Here is a 17,870-nt window from a genome sequence, read left to right as displayed (position 1 = left end):
AGTTTATGCGATGTACACAAAGTGAGATGAAAATTAATTATTCGTCTTTCTGTCAATATGTCAATCTTGACATTTGACTATTGTCCGATCTGTATTCTGGCGGGGTGGGGAGGGGGAAACAATCCGTCTTGGACTAGGCACGTAGGAACTATCTCTGAAGAATGTGTGGGCAAAATCTACAGTGTAGGGGGCACAAGCCATATTTTTATCTTTATTTACACAAGAGTACCAAAACACGTACATGTTCGTCCTCAAATGGGGGCTAGGACCCCTCTCCCGAATCGTTCGGGTCTACCCAGACAGTCATCACTGCAGTAAACTAAGGGAGGTTGTGTTGGTGGTTGTATTGGTGTTGTTACGTTACAAATATTGCTTGTATAATCTAGGCAAAGCAGATGTCCCATAGGTATAACATTCCTGCCAGGTCGGCTTAACCTAGCAAACAACAAAATGCGTCATTAACTGCGTCAGTTGGGTCTTGTATTTAACATATGTGATACAAATATATATATATATATATATATATATATATATATATATATATATATATATATATATAAATTGTGAAATGTATATGCAATAAAGTACCCGCACATTTTTATTTAACAATTGCATGTGCAACAAAATAAAATTAATTTAATTCAAGGCCTTTATTACTACAATAAAATTAAATACGTTAAGTATTAAAGCGCTTTCATTAGCTTCGATCCTAATGCCTTACACACGTTACGTGAATGCTTGGTCTGTCTACACAAACTGCACACTAGTTGAATAAAACTCGCGCATTAGATCAACACAAAACCGTGTATGCGACTTTTAGGGTAGTTGGGCGATGAATTAACGTGCCTCTATAACCCTGTGTATTGAAGCACGTCTGGAAAAGGCAACACCTGTTAACGGCTGACAACATTTCAAATTAACGTTATGGCCGTGAAAGAAGGAAAAAAAAAAACACCACCATATCGCTATAATTGGGTAAATTGCGACACGGCACTTCTAAAGCCGATTTCAGCTTTGTATTGAGAGAATAATGTCCATGCAGAAAGCAATTAAACTGCTGTCCCGCAATACAGATGTTCCATTCCGTCAGTAAAGGCAGTAATTGTGTTTAGACAGGGGAGTCGACGAAACAACATCTGCTTAAATTGGAGATTCTGCACCTCGCCGAGGTATATTTTACCCATCGACCGAGGTGAAGGCGGCCGCCATTTCCCAATGCGCGACATGCTAAATCCGCAGTAATTTATGACAATGCAGTCTCGTTATAATTGGCACTCATTATTTCTGGACACGTTTATAGGTTATTAATCGCCTTTGTAGTTTTGCAGGCGATTGCTTCGATTCACCGCGACAGGTACAATGGCGACGGGCAGATCTTGCAGCGTCATATTTTAATAAAACATTTAATTAAAGGCACAAAGACGCTGTAACTCCGTGGACCTAGTCAGCACATATTCTTACAGCCATAATGAACCAATTATCCAGATAAATTGCACCGACAAAAGAAATCAGAAACCCTCGCCGAACAAGTTTGTTAGGAAAGCTTCGTGAAATACTTAATCAAACAAGCCAGGCCAATCTCCCATAATCTGAGTCATTTTTCCATACAACTATAATGAACCAATTACACGTTCTTTGTGGGTAAATGAAAATGGAAACCCTCGCGTTTAAAGGGTTGTAGTGAACCGTCGCAAGATGGTGGAAATGAGAGAACGTATAGTTTGTACACGAATACAAGTAGAAGCAGAGATCGAAATTCGCATTTAAATGACTGCGGTGAGCAGAGCAAGATGGTGGAAATTAGAGAACATAAATTATAGTTTGTAGACGAATATAAGTAACAGAGATTGAAATTCGCATTTATAGAGTTATAGTGAGTCAATAAGATTAAGAAAATGAGAACATATTGTTTGTAAACTTTAATCTCCCATCAGAAAATGGAATTGGCGTTTATGGGTCTCGTAAATTGAAATTAGATAACAAAAAAGTGTTAAACATCGGCACTGGATAGCAGCAGAGATGGAACAATGCATGTAGATGAACAGTGAGATAAGAACATAAATCTTATATTAAATAATACGATTCTCAACACACAGTATCATAATACTAACAATAAATTATTATTGAATAATACGTATATCATTACAGACTAAAGAATATGCGATGTCAGAAAGTAATACTAACAATAATACGTATACTATTACAGACTATTGTTTATGTAAAGTAAGATTTTCTAAGTGTATATAATTCAAAGCCTTGAATTGCACTTTTAGTTACCAAACCCGGATGGCAATGAAAACTGGTGATACATCTCCCATCTATTAAAAGACACCTGTGGGCCCGAGGTTTCTGCCATTGTTAAAATGTGACTGGCTAACAAAGCCTTTATAAGAACTAATTATATAATAAATACATTTTCTTGTTCAGAATACCAGTGTCAGATCAGGACAATTTTATACACGGGTCTCTTTGTTGTCCTGTCTGGAACATCAGAAACGTTAATACGAAAGAAGTACAGTAGGTACACAGACATTGATATACTGTACAAGAACATGTACTAAAGATGTCATTTTTGTCATTGAAAATGCCCTTTGAGAGGCAAACATTTTAACATTGCAAACTCGAGAGAGTCTTTAAGTATTCAACTTCCAGCAAAACACATTTCGTTATTTGTCAAGTGTGATTATATATATATATATATAATTCAAAACGATGTATGAATGGTACTGGCTAAAGGGGTTTATTGAAAAATAACTTTAGTCAATTATCTACCGTTTCGATACCTCTGTATATAGTTATGACAGGGTTGTACATGTATTAACAAAAAGTCAATTTAGATAAATGTGTGGGTCCTCTATTCATTTTAGTTTTCTCATTAAAACCGATCCAATTTCCACGTTGAACAAAGAACCATTTAAATTTAAGCCAAATAAACCTGTCATATTTTCCAAAAGAAACGTTCGGTTTGCGGATTATAATTACTGTCGAGTTGTCTCCGTTTGACACTACCAGAGAATACCTGTTGCGACTAGGGGACGGGGCTGGTGCGAGTATGTAGGTCCAATTAAAGCCACGGAGAGAGCTAAATGCCATGTTTCAACAATGCTTGTGCAAGCCCACGGGGTTGTGTGAATGGGGTGTACAGTCTGTCGCCACAATACAGATTCATCTATTAACCCCAGACAGAATCAAACAGGCCGTAATCCAATGGCTGAGATGGCGTTTCCATTGGCGGATCCAGAGGATCCAGAGGATCCCGAACTCCACAACTCATCTGACTCTCTTTGAAAGCTCGAGTCATTTGCCTTCGACAAACTCTTATTGTCCTTTTGATAAGTTTGTGGTCCCCCCCCCCCCCCTTACACACATTCAACAAAATCCTGGATCCGCCCCTGCGTTCCGCTGGTTTCATACAGCACGACTTCACAATATTACAAAGAATTACAACTTTCGTTTAGTCATCTTGGCTAATAGAAACTTTCTTTTGTATGTTTTGAGATTTATGTGAGCTTGTCAGTGGAGGATTGGGGAGGGGTGGACTATTTTTTTCAAGCAATGAATTTCTCCAGTGTTTGCTTTTTCCTTTAGCCCGAGGTTCTCCCCACTGAAATGACTGTAAGGTCAATAAGAGAAATTACAAGTAAGAAAGATGTAGCGGCGTTGGTGATGGAATGGCTGGTTTTCTCCACTATATCACAGATAAAGAGAAGACGATGTTTGACGAGCGAGAATTCCGTTTACTCACACCGCGATATTAGTGTGTCATAGTGACGGTGTGTGCATTACAGGTGGTACTCACTAGCTGCAGTATTTACAAATGTCCCACACCGGCCTCGGTGGTGTCGTGGTTAAGCCATCGGACATAAGGCTGGTAGGTACTGGGTTCGCGTACCGGTACTGGTACCGGCTCCAACCCAGAGCGAGTTCTTAAGGGCTCTGTGGGTAGGTGTAACGCCACTACACCCTCTTCTCTCACTAACCACTAAACAACTAGCCCACTGGCCTGGACAGACAGCCCAGATAGCTGAGATGTGTACCCAGACAGCGTGCTTGAACCTTAATTAGAAAAAAAAGCACGAAAATAAGTTGACATGAATGAATGTGCTATACATTTGACAATCACTATTTTATATTAGGAGATGATGCGTGCATTGTACTACACTATAGACATCCTATTGTTTTATGTATTACTGTTGTCAATGTTTTGACTGCCCGATATTTGTTTCCAGGGATCCAAAGTCATCTAAACAACAGCCTTCGAAATTCTGATCGTCTTGTGATGGTAATTTTGTACAAATAAAAACAAGGTAAATACCCGATGATTATAAAAATGCCGTCGCAGATCAATTTTGCAACAGCTTTTTGTGGCGGCACTGCTGATTTCTAAAGTTTGTTTTGTTAAACCACACCTCTAGAGCACATTGATGTATTAATCATCGGCTATTGGATGTAATTCTGACATCAGTCTTAGAGAGGAAACCCGCTACATTTTCTCCATGAGTAACAAGAGATCTTTTATATGCACAATCCCACAGACAGAATAGAAAATACCACGGCCTTTGATACACTAATCGTGGTGCACTAGCTGGAACGAGAAATATCCCAAGGGGCCCACCGACGGGGATCGATCCAAGACCGACCGCGCATCAGGCAGGCGTTTTATCAGTGTTGATTGTCGTCGCGAATGTCAAGGGCTAAACACACTGCTGAGTGGGCACCTCAGTCCTGTTCTACTTACCAGAATTGGATTTTACATGTTGCTGAACAATCTCTAATAACTCAGCATGGAGTGATTCATCGCAGTTCCATTATTTATATTGGTTGTGCGTACATGATGCAAGCTCTGTGATGAGGCGAAACCACGATCACTCTTGCTGCATGCCGTTAATGGCAGAACAGAACATTTTACGTACACCCCAGATGTTTCACGACACACTATACGAGGTACCTCGATACATGGAACATGTCAAATCATTGGCGACAAGATGGTTCATTCCATTTCATTTATAGTTATGGTCTTGCTTACATTCAATTAAGGTTCAAGCGTACACCTCAGCTATCTGGACTGTGCCTAGGACATTGGGTCAATGGTTAGTTGTTAGTGAGAGAAAAGTCGCTGTAATGGCCTTATAAAAGTCGCTGTAGTGGCCTTATAAAAGTCGCTGTAGTGGCCTTATAAAAGTCGCTATAGTGGCCTTATACCTGCCTATCCATCGAGTTATTAAAATGTCCCTGGGTGGGAGCTGGCACCGGCAGGCGAACCCAGTACCAACCAGCCTCAAGTCCGGTCGTTTAACCACTACACCACCGAAGCTAGTACACGGTGTGATTTACAGGAGGACATTACATGTCTACACAATAAATAAAGTACGGTATACACAACACAAGTAGAAGTAGCTCGAACACGTATGTTCTCCAATGGGGCATTTGGCAGAATAGTGGTCGATTCCATGAATCTCTACAGGAAGGTAGCCATTCCAGAGGAGATCCTTTGCTTGCTAATTCATCATTCTTGCATCGTCATAGAGGATTGTCACTCACAGCCTAGCTTACTAAATCACAACATGCATACGATAATAATAATGATCTTACTCTCTGTACTTTTTAATACAAGACAAATATTTGGCGGTAAAACGTATCCTGAAACTAGTGAAATATACTTATTTGTGTTCATTAATGTTGGTGGTGGTGGTGGTGGTGGTGGTGGGGTTTGTTTTTCCAGGATTTGGGGGGTTTTTTCTTCTGGTTTTTTTTTGGGTGGGTTGGGAGGGGGGTGGGGAGGGTTACAAAATATAATTTGGAAAGTGAACCTACCTGATATAGTCATTCCGACACAGGATCATTCCAGCTTTTGTAAAGCACGACGTGCCGATCTCACCCAGCTGTGCCTGGCAGCAGGAGCACTTCAGACATCCGGTGTGCCAGTACCGGTCGAGCGCGTGCAGGAGGAATCGGTCGAGGATTCTCGCCCCGCACCCGGCGCACGCCTTCACCGAGCCCGGGCCCCCAGCAGACCCGTTCGAGCCCCCTGAGGAGTTTGTCGTCTGTGATACCAGGCTGCTATTCATTCCCATACTGGCGTCCGGACCTCCTGTACAAATAACGATAACAGTCATAAATTACAGGATCTATTGCAATGTATGTATATATATATATATATATATATATATATATATATATATATATATATATATATATATATATATATATATATATATATTGTAATCAAAGTATGTGATATTTTTCAGATCACATACTTTCAGAATTTGATAACTTCGCAAATTAGATGTAAATTAATCGAGGTCACGGCACTACGTTTATCGACATTTAAGCAAATGTACTACGGTGACACCCCATAATTGATGGAGGCTCGCATACCAAAAAACACTTGTAATAACCTCTATTTAAATATGTCTATACATGTACATGTTATGTGTGTGTGCGTGCGTGTATGTATGTATTGTGTGCGTGCCCCTCCACCCTAAAATGTGTTGAGATACAAGGATAAGAAAAGGGAAGCGCATATGTCATATCATTCTATGTTGATATATATTATAATTATATTAATATATCACGTCGTATCTCCCCATGTAATAAGGCAGTATCAAGATGACGTCTATATTGCATTGCAGGGTGTGTTTTTTAATACTCCACAGTTCCATATTGAATCGAAGTCATTAGTATTTCACATGTTGAAAAAAATATTATTAATGTGTCTGTGCACTGCAATTTAGTGAAAGGTTTATTTTCTTTGCCGACATCACTAGACTACTGTAGCATTGCTTTTAACATTAATCATCGGCTATTGGACATCAAACATTGGATAATATTCATACACAGTCTTCTGGCTTTTTATTAGCAGCAAGGCGTCTTTTATATGCATTTCCCACTGCAAATTACCAATAACACACAGCATATCGCCATGAATTTGAGAGGTGACAGAATCCATTATATTGGATTTCCAAGACAACTGCAATTACGCATTTTGTTTTCGTTTGGCCGTAACAGCCACCGGCCTACATGTGAGAATGGCTCGGCAGCCGCTCCAAGGGAGTCGTAACGTTATTCGTCGAAATTGCTTGTACCAATGTAATTTGATTCCAGAGATTGCAAGGTAATTTCACAGTAATACGCCTTCATTGACCTCTAATTTAGAACATATTTTGTCCAATTCTTGCGGGCAGAACAAGGGACGTGTCACATGCAATTAGAAGTAAATCCCTGGAAATGAGAGGATTGCGACTGTGGAAGCTTTGTACGCGATGGAAACCTGGCGCGGCAATTAGCCCATCTATTTTCGTATCTTATTGTGTCGTGATAATAACAAGGGGAAATGAGAGGCTCATGTGACCGGGCCTCCTCTTCAACCTGTTGGCATCACAACGAGCCAATCAAAGCTCATTAACAAAGACAAAGGATCCACCGGAGTCCTCTTATCTTGTCACCGAAAGCCCGGATGCTGTGACATGCGAGTGGGAAGCGATTACCCGCCATAAAACAAGTAAAACTCTTCATCAAAATAACCGCGACGTTTCAACTTTTTGAACGAAGTTACGGTTTGAGTGTTCGTTATTTGACTCTCGGCGGTGTAGTGGTTATAAGCCATCGGACAGTCGGACTTAAGGCTGATAAGTAGTGGGTTCGCATCCCGGTACCGGCTCCCACCCAGTGCAAATGTAACGACTCGTGGGTAGGTGTAAGTCCACTACACCCACTACTCTCTCAGTACCTAGTAACAACGAATCACTAACCCACTGTCCTGGACAGACAACCCAGATAATTAAGGTGCGTACCCAGGATAGCGTGTTTGAACCTTAATTGTATATAAGCATAGATAGGTATAAATGAAATGAAAATGTGTGATGGTGGGTTTCGTTGTTCTTCGGAGGTTTTTTTGGGGTGTTGGGGTCGGGGGGGGGGGGGGGGGGGGTGTTGTTGTTATTGTTTGTTATGGGGTTTTGGGGGGACGAGGTAGTTGTATTATTAGTAATGGCGATACTATTAATTGATCATCGCAATTCAATTTAATCGTAATGTTGATTCCCTTTACACTTGTTGACACTAACTAGTCTTTTTATTTGAAACTTGAAGAAACATCTATAAATATTCCACATAATGTGAACAAGAATATTGTTCATCTTCTAATCTGGTATATGTGAATTGCATGCAAACATCTACTGCACAATGTGACAAGCGTATCAAGGCGGGTACTGCAAACCAGCTCAATGGAAAATTGCAATTAAATGCAACAGGTGGATTATTCAGACAGATGTAAGATACTTTTTTTTTTTTATCTCCCAGCTCCGAGTTATAACGCGACGTAATAAATTGCTTTTGCTATCACAAAAGCTGAATTACTTTGCCATGTTATTGAATTTACTGAACCGGCCTCGGTGGCGCAGTGGTTAAGCCATGGGACTACAGGCTGGTAGGTACAGGGTTCGCAGCCCGGTTCCGGTTTCAACTCAGAGCGAGTTCTTAAGGGCTCAATGGGTAGGTGTAAGGTGACTACACGTTTCTTCTCTCTCACTAACTACTAACCAACTAAACCACTGTCCTGGATAGACAGCCCAGATAGCTGAGGTGTGCCCAGGACAGTGTGCTTGAACCTTAATTGGATATAAACACGAACATAAGTTGAAATGAATTTTTTTTTTTTTTTACTACAGTTACGTCAAGTTCCCACATGATATTTATGCAAAGTTCCTGGAAGTCTGGAAGTTGTATTATTATGAATAATCATTATTATTTCAAGTTGCCCTATTTATGCGAAGTTACTTAAATTTTCCTTTTCTATGCCATGTTACTGAAGTAATCATATTTATGTTGTTACTGAATTTCCATTTTCATGCTAATTTAAGGTCCAAGCACGATGTCCTGGGCACACACACAACTCAGCTATCTGGGCTGTCTGTCCAGGACAGTGGGTTAGTTGTTAGTTGGTTAGTGGTTAGTGACAGAGAAGAGGGTGTAGTGGCCTTACACCTACCTATTGAGCCCTTAAGAATTCGCTCTTGGTTGGAGCCGGTACCGGGCTGCGAACCATGTACCTACCAGCCTGTTAGTGGCTTAACCACTGCGCCACCTAGGCCGGTACTTAACTATCACCTACAATGCTTGTAACAGTCATCTACTGGAGACTCAGTGTGGGCTCAGACAGTTGAAGCTTTGTGTAAACTATTTATGGGTTACGCAATAACAAATCCAGGTAATCCATTTCGTTTTGCATAACCGGGCTTAATAATCCTCATGACCATGTAAACGGGGTACTAAATGTATTGCGCGAAGAAAAAAAAAGTTATGTAAAACTAGATCTGCACGATCGACGCGCGAACGAAACTATCGTTCTCGTAATTTTTAGAGACGTATTTTTTTAAAGCGTGTATGTGTGTATAAATTTCAATGAAACTATTCACCACAAGGACGCCATTTTGAATGTTCACTAAAACCACTATCTGTGCGTCTCCAAGACGTTAGGGGTTGGTGTGATAAACATCACGCCGGACTCACGTTTAATTACAAATATATTGCCTCCTCTTTCATATTAAAACTTGTAGACCCCTAGCATAGAGTTATTAATCCTTGTTCATAAACTGGGCAACGGGTACTGACTCGGTATTTACTACACGTATTATAACAGATACAATCTGTACAATACATCTCTCACTCTAAAGGACACCGGAGGTACTACACGAAGTATTCATTATAATAGTAGTAGTAGTAGTAGTAGTAGTAGTAGTAGTAGTAGTAGTAGGCAGTAGTAGTAGTATTAGGCAGTAGTAGTAGTAGTAGTAGTAGTAGGCAGTAGTAGTAGTAGGCAGTAGTAGTAGTAGGCAGTAGTAGTATTAGTAGTAGTAGGCAGTAGTAGTATTAGTAGTAGTAGGCAGTAGTAGTAGTAGTAGTAGTAGTAGGCGCGTGTGCAGTGGGGTTTCGGGGTCAACCCCTACCCCCGCTCAAACCGAAATATTATTTTATATATATTTCCATGGGAATAATGATTCACCCACACACCCCACCCCACCCCACCCCACTTCGCTCTCCACAGTCTAGACTCCTCTGCATGAATTCCTATACACGGGTCTGACTGAGTAGCAACAACAACAATTTGTATATATGGAATAAACGTTTTTGAAGGGTGTTTTTTAAATTATACATGTAGATTATTATGTACGTTATCACAGAGCTCTGGTTTGATTGAAAACTGTATGACTAGATGGACGGATCCATGACCAATACAAAGGCAAACTGTTTCGTTGTTTTAGATATGACAGGACCATATATTACCTAAATTTGTATTGGTTTCTATGATTAGGACGGCAGGGTTTCTGCCAGAAGGTAAAACGGGTGTGGTGTCATACCAAAAATGTTTTTGCAATATTTTTTTTAAGTAAATTTTTTAACAAAATTAATTACTCTTATCAATACTGTATGATTTTCTTAACCCTAACCCTAAACTTAACCCATTTTCCTCTCTGGGGAGCCCCCCACCCCATAACCCCTGTTGCTGTGGCTGCATTCAGTTGCATAGCGCCACACCCAAAACAAATATTTCTGGTAGAAACACTGGATGGGAGGTATCAAAGCTAGAAAACAGTTTAAAGTTTGTCTTGTTTAATGACCCCACTAAAGCACATTGATTTATTAATCATCGGCCATTGGATTTCAAACATTTGGTAATTTTGACAGTCTTATAAGAAAACCCGCTACATTTTTCCATTAGTAGACAAGGGAACTGTCATATGCACAAACCCACAGACAGGATAGCACATACCACGGCCTTTGACAAAACTAGATTTTTTTTTTTGATATTTTTTTTTTTTTTTTTTTTTTTTTGGGGGGGGGAGGGAGAACGTTTAATACGTGTACCAACTTCATTGTCTACTGTGCTATTGTGATGCTATGATTGTAATGGGGAAATATCTGTACCTTTCTTTGTTATCTTTGTTAGCAATAACCTTGGGTGTTACTCGTAACAAAGCCTGGATGCTATTCGTGGACTCGGAATTCGAGATAATGTCTAATGCCAGTAATGGCATAGATGCATTAGCCGTCGTCATTAAAAAGATGTTAATATTCCTAATTGATTTTACTAAGCTGCCGTTAGAAGCTCCGGTCTAATTGAGAGTATTGATAATGAAGTAATACTGCCTAACAGACTGCTGCAATCATGTATAATGGCTGAGAGAGCTTGCACCACGTAAAGGTTCTGTTAAAAGCCACTGAGTTTCACTTTTCTTATTGGCCACTGAAACGTCAAAATGGGTGCCTGACCATTCGTGAACAATCTTGGGCTTGAACGTCGCGTTGACTTGGTTTTCGTTTTAACAGTTGCTTGTGTAAGGGAGAAAAGGTCATGTTCGTAAACGGTGAATGAAAACTCATGATGGACACAACAGATTTATAAACACAATTGATCGGTATTATTAATAAGAGCCTAATATGAACAATTTCAATTGCACAAATTTGCGATAATGATAATCTAATTATAAAATATTTTTGCCGCTCTATTGTAATTTGCATAGAATTTGTGCTTTATCATCTTGCAATCATTATCTGTATAGCAGGAACTATATTACAAATATTTTAGACAGTTGTGAGAGCGTCTTAACTGTCCAAATGTCCGTCTTGCAGTCAGAGTACTCGGAACTACTTTTAGACATGCTATAATTGGTGGTGGGTTGTAATATTTCTCTTGGAAAATATTTCTAACAGATCAAAATAAACAAAGGGTTTTTTTTCTATGTGGCCAAAATTCTCTAAAATATCGCTGGCTAAATAGGTCAACATAGCATCATCTAATACCGTACACATGGATGAGGCAGCCACCTGTTTTACATTTCAGGAGGTCGCCGTTTGCCACTACTGACTTGCGAGTCAACCTATGTAGGTCCCTGCTGACAGTACACCGACCGTGTCCTACATTGAACGGACACCGCCGATATTACAGAACTATTTAATAACGTTCGTTGAGCAACTGCCCAAGGGATTGGTACTGCAACCGGTTATTTACCCGTTGTGCACAAGGACACTCGTCAATTTCGGTTGAAAAAGTAACAGTTTGTTAAACAAAGCCTTCCATCCCCGACAGGTGATAATTTACCTAGCGGTTCTTCACCTTAATCACCATGGCCGTTCAATGACTGTCTGAGAAAGTTTTTGGCGCACCTAAATCAGAGTAATGGTAGTGGTCAAGCCATCGGATATAAGGCTGGTAGGTACTGGGTTCGTATGCCTGTACCGGCTTTCACCCTGAGCGAGTTCCACTCAGTGGGTAGGTGTAAGGTCACTACATCGACTTTTCCCTCTAACCACCAACAACTAACCCACTGTCCTGGACAGACAGAGCCCATATCTCGGATATTATTTTTTTAAACAATAATAACATATTAACCATTATTATTTATTCATTCGAATTATATAGGTTTGCAACACAACTATCACAGACATGTCCCAAAATCACTACTTTAAATAAAAAATAATAATTTAAAAGCTAAATCATGAACGTTTAGAAATGAATACAACGAGTTGTGGTTGTCAGTTCCGGGGGGGGGGTACTATTTATACCGTAACTGCACCACCTCACCGACCCTAATTATGTCCCTGATCAACCACAAAACTAGTAAACATTCATTAAATATAATTTCCCACTGACATAGGCCATGAGCAGTTGTTAAGTTTGTAATGAACACAGCACATCACATTAACCCCAACCACCGGCTCTCCGGCCTTACTGCGACTCTGAATTTCTTACATTTTGATGCCCTCCACCCCGTCCACGAATAAAACGACCCTAAAAGCCCACAGTAACATATATAGCACAGAGACCATGTCTCAGTTAGCCGACAGTGTTTTGAAAAGGGTTAACCAGGCAGGTTGGTCGATACAACTCGGAGAACTCGGCGAGACTCGCTTGACAAACTAGAACGTCAGTACATGTCAACACAGCGAGATCCGCATCTCCTACTATATCCCCCATCCATTCTGGTGTGGGTTCACCACGTGCACTGACGTCGTAGTTGCCGTCTGCACCAAACACAAATCGGCCTCGGAGGTGCGGTGGTGAATCCATCTGACATAAGGATGATAGGTACTGGGTTCGCAGCCCGGTACCGGCTCCCACCCACAGAGCTGGTTCTAAGGACACATTTGGGTAGATGTATGACCACTACACCGACTTCTCTCTCACTGACCACTAACCCACTGTCCTGGACAGACAGCCCAGACAGCTGAGGTGTGTTATGGACAGCGTGTTTGAAGCTTAATTGGATACGAGTAGAAAAATAAGCATAAATGAAATGAAATAAACACAAACAGACAGGTATGCACCAACAGTTCACCCAATCTTTGGAAGACAGGATTCGAAAATTAAAAGTCAGGCAAAACAAGGAAATGAGAGTCGTCTCCAGGTCAGACGTACCCGAAGCTTTGGTGATGTGGGAAAGCAAATTGTTTTTGTTCCTGTATGGTGCTGTCCTGAGCGTTTCATTCGTTCATTTCAACTTATTTTCGTGCTTATATCCAATTAAGGTTCAATCACGCTGCCCTGGACACACACCTAAGCTAGCTGGACTGTCTGGTAAGGACAGAGGGTTAGCGGTTAATTGTTATTGGTTAGTGAGAGAGAAGTTGGTGTAGTGGTGTAGTGACCTTATACCTACCCATTGAGTCGTTAAACTGGCTCTGGGTGGGATCCGGTACCGGGGTGCGAACCCAGTATCTACCAGCCTCACCGATCGACCAGCTTGAATTTTATTGTGGAACAATATTACATAATATAACGTGTGCGATAGATATCGTTTTTAATAATATCAGCTTTTCGAAAGTGTTCAACAACCAGCAGGGTAGTAGTGGGTGTACGACTGACATTAATATAATATCCACATCACGACTGGTATATCAAAGGCCGTGGTATGTGCTATCCTGTCTGTGGAATGGTGCATATTGCTATTAATAGAAAAATGTAGCGGGTTTCCTCTCTAAGACTATATGTCAAAATTACCAAATGTCTGACACCCAACAGCCGATGATTCATAAATCAATGTGCTCTAATGGTGTCGTTGAACAAAACATTTTTTTTTTTTACATAATATTCACTTCTTGCCCTGGGATGTGGTTAAAACGTAATTTGTATTTACTTTAGGTTCCACACCATTACAGTAAATTAGTTGTAAGAATGTTTCCATAACATGCATTAGATTACCGACGGTTCTTGACCACTTAATGGTGTAACCATAGTTACAATTATAACAACCACTCTGCGTCGACATGCAAGTCGCTCACAACACGTTATGCCGTGTCGTTGGTTCGAAACTGACGTATACTATGCAAACCACTCGTAAAACGTTACGCCGCCGTGTCGTTGGTTCGAAACTGACATATTCCTATAGATGCAAACCACTCGTAAAACGTTACGCAGTGCCGTTGTTTTGTAACAAAAACACTGATTCGCAAGTAACTCGTAAAACGTTACACTAGGTCTACAGTTCGTAACCGACACACATGTTAAGTGGTACCGCCCAAGGGAGGGGACTAGGCAGACCTGTCACCCTAAAACTTTAAAGTGTCTCTGTTTTTGGGGGTTTTTTTTAACAATTTGTTTACAATTTCTATCGAAGTCTAGAGCCCTTTTTGGAGTGTTGGTCCATATGCCATTTTGCCCTTGGTCCCCTCCCTAAAATATTTGCTGGGTCCGCCCTTGGCCGTTAGTTTGTAGTTTGCACATGGACACGCAAGTCGTTCGTAAAATCACGCTGATTAGTCCATTCTGCACACTATTACCGGCAATGCATTTTACGTCTGTATTACTTACCTTTTGTGACACCCAATAGCCGATGTGTATTTTTGTGCTGGGGTGTCGTTAAACATTCATTCATTCATTCATTCATCCATTTACGTCTGTATAAACAGTCGATTTATGAGCCAATTTTTTTTTTTTAAATATGGCTCCCATATTCCAAAATGTTGCTATACATAGTACAAATACTTACATAGGTATACGCTATATACCTATATTATAGTACAAATATAGCGTACTAACAACGAATAGATCTCAGGTATGCCTGGTTTTATGTCATGAATGCCGAGAATGGTTTTGAATATATATGAGAGTGTTGACTAGAAACGCCGTTAATTATCGCTCCTTGTTGAAGCACGTTTTATATTATAGTGGCCTTTTATATAACAGCCAATTAAGGGAAACATTAAAATGTCGGACCCACCACACGTGTTTATGGAGGGACTAGCACTAATAGCGGAGATAAGGGCAGGCATGGAGTTTTATTTGAAACTCGATACAATGGTGTACAGTGGAGGGGCTTGGCGGGATACAAACATCCACAAAAAATAATTACGTCTGAAACTCGATATAAAATACATTAGCCAATCACATGACATGGCCATTGTGCTCGTTCTGTACGGCGGTGAAACACGAGTTGGACAACAACGTACAACCATGAAACACATTACTGGTGGTATTATAACACGCATACACACCGTGAAATATATACATGTATATTATCATAACACACAAGCACACTGTGAAATAATTAAGGGACCTGTCAAACCTGGGGTGAATGCAGTGATGCTATGTTTGTTCATTGCTTAGTCTCTGTTTATGTTCTATTAAAATTAAAATCCATGTTAACAAGACGAAAGTACAATGTTAAATAGATTGGGTTTTTTTTTTTCTTTTGGACAAAAATAAATTAGCTCGGGAAAAGAAAGATCCCATTCATAGTATTACCCTATTCAAAATGATCGCTGAATGGGGTAAGCTTAGGCAGGAAGGAAATGTTTTATTTAACGACGCACTCAACACATTTTATTTACGGTTATATGGCGTCAGACATGGTTAAGGACCACACAGATATTTAGAGAGGAAACCTGCTGTCGCCACTTCATGGGCTACTCTTTTTGATTAGCAACAAGGGATCTTTTATATGCACCATCCCACAGACAGGATAGTACATACCACGGCCTTTGTTATACCAGTTGTGGAGCACTGGCTGGAACGAGAAATGGCCCAATGGGTCCATCGACGGGGATCGATCCTAGACTGACCGCGCATCAAGCGGGGGTTCCGAGGCTGTTGCTTTCCTGGTCTCGGGAAGCGGGGGGGGGGGGGGGGATAAACACAAATGACATATGGCCGTAGCCATATATATGAGAGAGAGAGAGAGAGAGAGAGAGAGAGAGAGAGAGAGAGAGAGAGAGAGAGAGAGAGAGAGAGAGAGAGAGAGCGCGCGTGAGTGAGCTGAGGCAAGTTCGGGAAGGTAAATGTGCGCGATCGCTAGCTAAACTATTTTTTGTGCCTAAATTGAAATTAATGCGATACGACAGAACACTCTGTAATTTGTAATGTTATTATTTGTTGTTGTTGTTTTGTACCTACTTCTTGTGAGTGTTTTGTACAAAAAAACTGAATTGAATTGGACGGCAGTACCAGTCAAATTGACCGCGAGCGTCCGCCCTCCTGAACACTAGCTCTCGATGGCACTGAGGACTGACAGCCGAGATGGCCCGAACAAACGTCGAGTAATTACGACGTTCTCCGAATCGGGAATACTCATCGCCAACTGTTTGCGTGCCATCGCCACATCGCCACCGTGTCGCTCGTATTACGACGACATTTACGACTAAATGCCCACTACGACATGAAGGAAATTACTCAACACAAACACAGAATACAGAGAAAGGAAACAATCGAATTTCGACATCCTTCATTACAATATATTTCTCTGTTCGATCACGTAAAACATGAAGGGCTTAAAGGATGAGATATGCGGATATAGAGATGAATGACAAATCTGACATTTTTACAACCAAAAATACACTCACCGGATCCGAGAGAATTGAAGGGAGATAACGTAGTATCCATTTTGATAAAGTGAGTTAAAGTCCAGTCACATGGGTTGTCGACTTGACACGGACAAAGGCTGTGCACTTTCCTGGTACTCCAATGTATAAAGCACACAATAACACCAACACTGCGGCACGATAGCTTTAACCAAGTTTCTCTCTCTCTTCCTGCGACCCTTTGCGTAGCAGTGTGTTCGACTCAGTACAGACCCAACACTCGATCACAACATTCGGCTATAACAGTGTTCGCTCGTCTGAGTCAAGATCTTTAATTTACCCCGTGTCGAAGATAGCAATATAACTTTGCTAATTTCATTTGTCACATCACATTGGGGTTACCTCATTAGCCCAGGTCCCAGCGAGTGCAGTGAATGGACGATCTAATGATTTTTACTGCAGCCAATCGCGTCGTACCACAGACCGATAATGATTTACTGGGTCGGTCCATTCCGTCTCGGAGGGTGGAGGCAGTTAACGTTCAACTCATTAGCTGCGGGAAATGAAAGCACATGGCTGGATAATATAACGGAGTTGGCACGAAATTAAGAATAAACAAACCAAGCTAATTACCGGGCCCTCGCCATGAAAGCCAGATCGATCACAATTACTCAAGTTTAATATTGGCCGGACATGAAATAGACGCTATTAAACAAGGCTGGCGAAAATTGCTAAACTTCCATTACATTTCGAGTAGGACAATCAGCGATATATTGAGTCTGTTTGAAGCGAACCACTAGTTGCCTGGCGAAAGTGTCCTTAATCAGAGGGGAAAATCCATGAAATAATGCAATAAGAACGAGCCCAGAGTGCGTAACTCAAATAACTGTCTTCAATTCCTTCAATTAAGCGAGGATTGTTTTTAACAAGTGTTTTTAATCAGCGCGCGGCCTCATTACGACCCAAGCTTATTTCATTAAGAGTAGGTATATAATGGGCATCTGTAGCAAGGGTTTTAATGAAGGTAATTGATATGAAATGAATAAAGCAAGACAGTCGAGTGGCTCTCTCTCTAA

General features: G+C 40.8%; 1 protein-coding gene across 2 annotated transcripts in view; it reads right to left on the bottom strand.

Moving 5' to 3' along the window:
• The window catches only part of LOC121384151 (LIM domain transcription factor LMO4.1-like), a 49,961-nt gene extending 32,717 nt beyond the window's left edge, over positions 1-17,244 (bottom strand). The window contains exons 1-2 of one of the 2 annotated variants that reach the window (XM_041514404.1): positions 16,837-17,244; positions 5,815-6,091 (exon numbers count right to left, since the gene is read on the bottom strand). In XM_041514404.1, coding sequence (XP_041370338.1) covers positions 5,815-6,091; positions 16,837-16,876 — 317 coding nt within the window. In that variant the 5' untranslated portion in view covers positions 16,877-17,244. The remainder of the gene's footprint in view (positions 1-5,814; positions 6,092-16,836) is intronic. The other variant, XM_041514405.1, reaches the window with a different exon arrangement.
• Between the last annotated feature and the right edge of the window lie 626 nt (positions 17,245-17,870).

The sequence above is a fragment of the Gigantopelta aegis genome, chromosome 10, assembly GCF_016097555.1.
Source record: "Gigantopelta aegis isolate Gae_Host chromosome 10, Gae_host_genome, whole genome shotgun sequence".
NCBI classification, from domain to species: Eukaryota; Metazoa; Mollusca; class Gastropoda; order Neomphalida; family Peltospiridae; genus Gigantopelta; species Gigantopelta aegis.
Note: the sequence above shows the minus strand (reverse complement) of the source record. Positions and strands in the feature narration are given on the sequence as shown.